This window comes from Volvox carteri, assembly GCF_000143455.1.
Source record: "Volvox carteri f. nagariensis unplaced genomic scaffold VOLCAscaffold_52, whole genome shotgun sequence".
Taxonomy (NCBI): Eukaryota; Viridiplantae; Chlorophyta; class Chlorophyceae; order Chlamydomonadales; family Volvocaceae; genus Volvox; species Volvox carteri.
Window position 1 is genome coordinate 443,824 of NW_003307595.1, and position 890 is coordinate 444,713.

At 63.9% G+C, this 890-nt stretch overlaps 1 protein-coding gene across 1 annotated transcript in view; it reads left to right on the forward strand.

Annotated features, from left to right (window-relative positions):
• Window positions 1–890, forward strand: part of VOLCADRAFT_96439 (uncharacterized protein) — a gene marked incomplete at both ends in the record, with an annotated part of 32,227 nt that overhangs the window by 18,373 nt on the left and 12,964 nt on the right. Inside the window, 2 exons of the mRNA XM_002955459.1 lie at window positions 93–384; window positions 460–469. Of these exons, the coding sequence (XP_002955505.1) occupies window positions 93–384; window positions 460–469 (302 nt within the window). The remainder of the gene's footprint in view (window positions 1–92; window positions 385–459; window positions 470–890) is intronic.

Here is an 890-nt window from a genome sequence, read left to right on the forward strand (position 1 = left end):
GCGCCGGCACGGTCTCCAACAAGGACCTGTCAGCCGCCGCGGCGGCGGCGGCGGCGGCGGCGGCGGCAACGGCGGACGCGCCGCTGCGACAGGGAACCAAAACCCTCGGCACTGCCGCTGCCGCGGCAGCGGCAGCGACGGAGCCGCCTGCAGCGGCACCACTGTCTTTCAAGGCGCCGTCTGACTTGTCGGCTCGCGCCGCGGGTGTAGCTCCCGGGATTTCTTCGGCCATGACGTTGGCAACGACGAATGTGGGTGTAGGCTCACTCGGCACACGCAGTGACGAACCCACAGCCGCCGCAGCAGCAGCAGCAGCTGCTGTAGCTGCAGCGGCGACCAAGATGGCGTTCGACAGCAACGGCGGTAGGCCGCAGTCGTCGGATGGTGAGTGGGGGGTCGCCGCCGGGGCTCTGTCTGTGCTGCACTCGGGGTTTACCACTGCTGCTGTTTGTCGTGCAGTGCACTGCAGGTATATCTAGACTCTCGCTATATCTGGAAATTGCTCCAGGGGGGGCTGCATTCCACGTGGCGTAACGGTTGGGGCCCCAGAGTGTGAGGAAAGGAGAAAGGAAATGATGCTGTATCGATCGGAGAGCCGCTCTTATTGCGCCGTTGACCTTTTTCCTCTCCAGCTGTTTTCCACCCACCTACCTACGTTGTTATCACCTGTTTACCTACCTACTCACCTACTCACCCATCACAACCGGATTATAACGCTCGCGTCTTGCCGCAGTCGGAGCAGTCGATCCGCTGATCACCGCCAGCGCCGACAACTTCAACGTCCTGGCCACCGCGCGTAACATCGAGCTGGACTTTGGCACCGACGCAGTAACGACGACGCCGCGCGGCGGCGACACCTGGCTGCGCCCCGGCCGTGCCGTCGTCCTTGG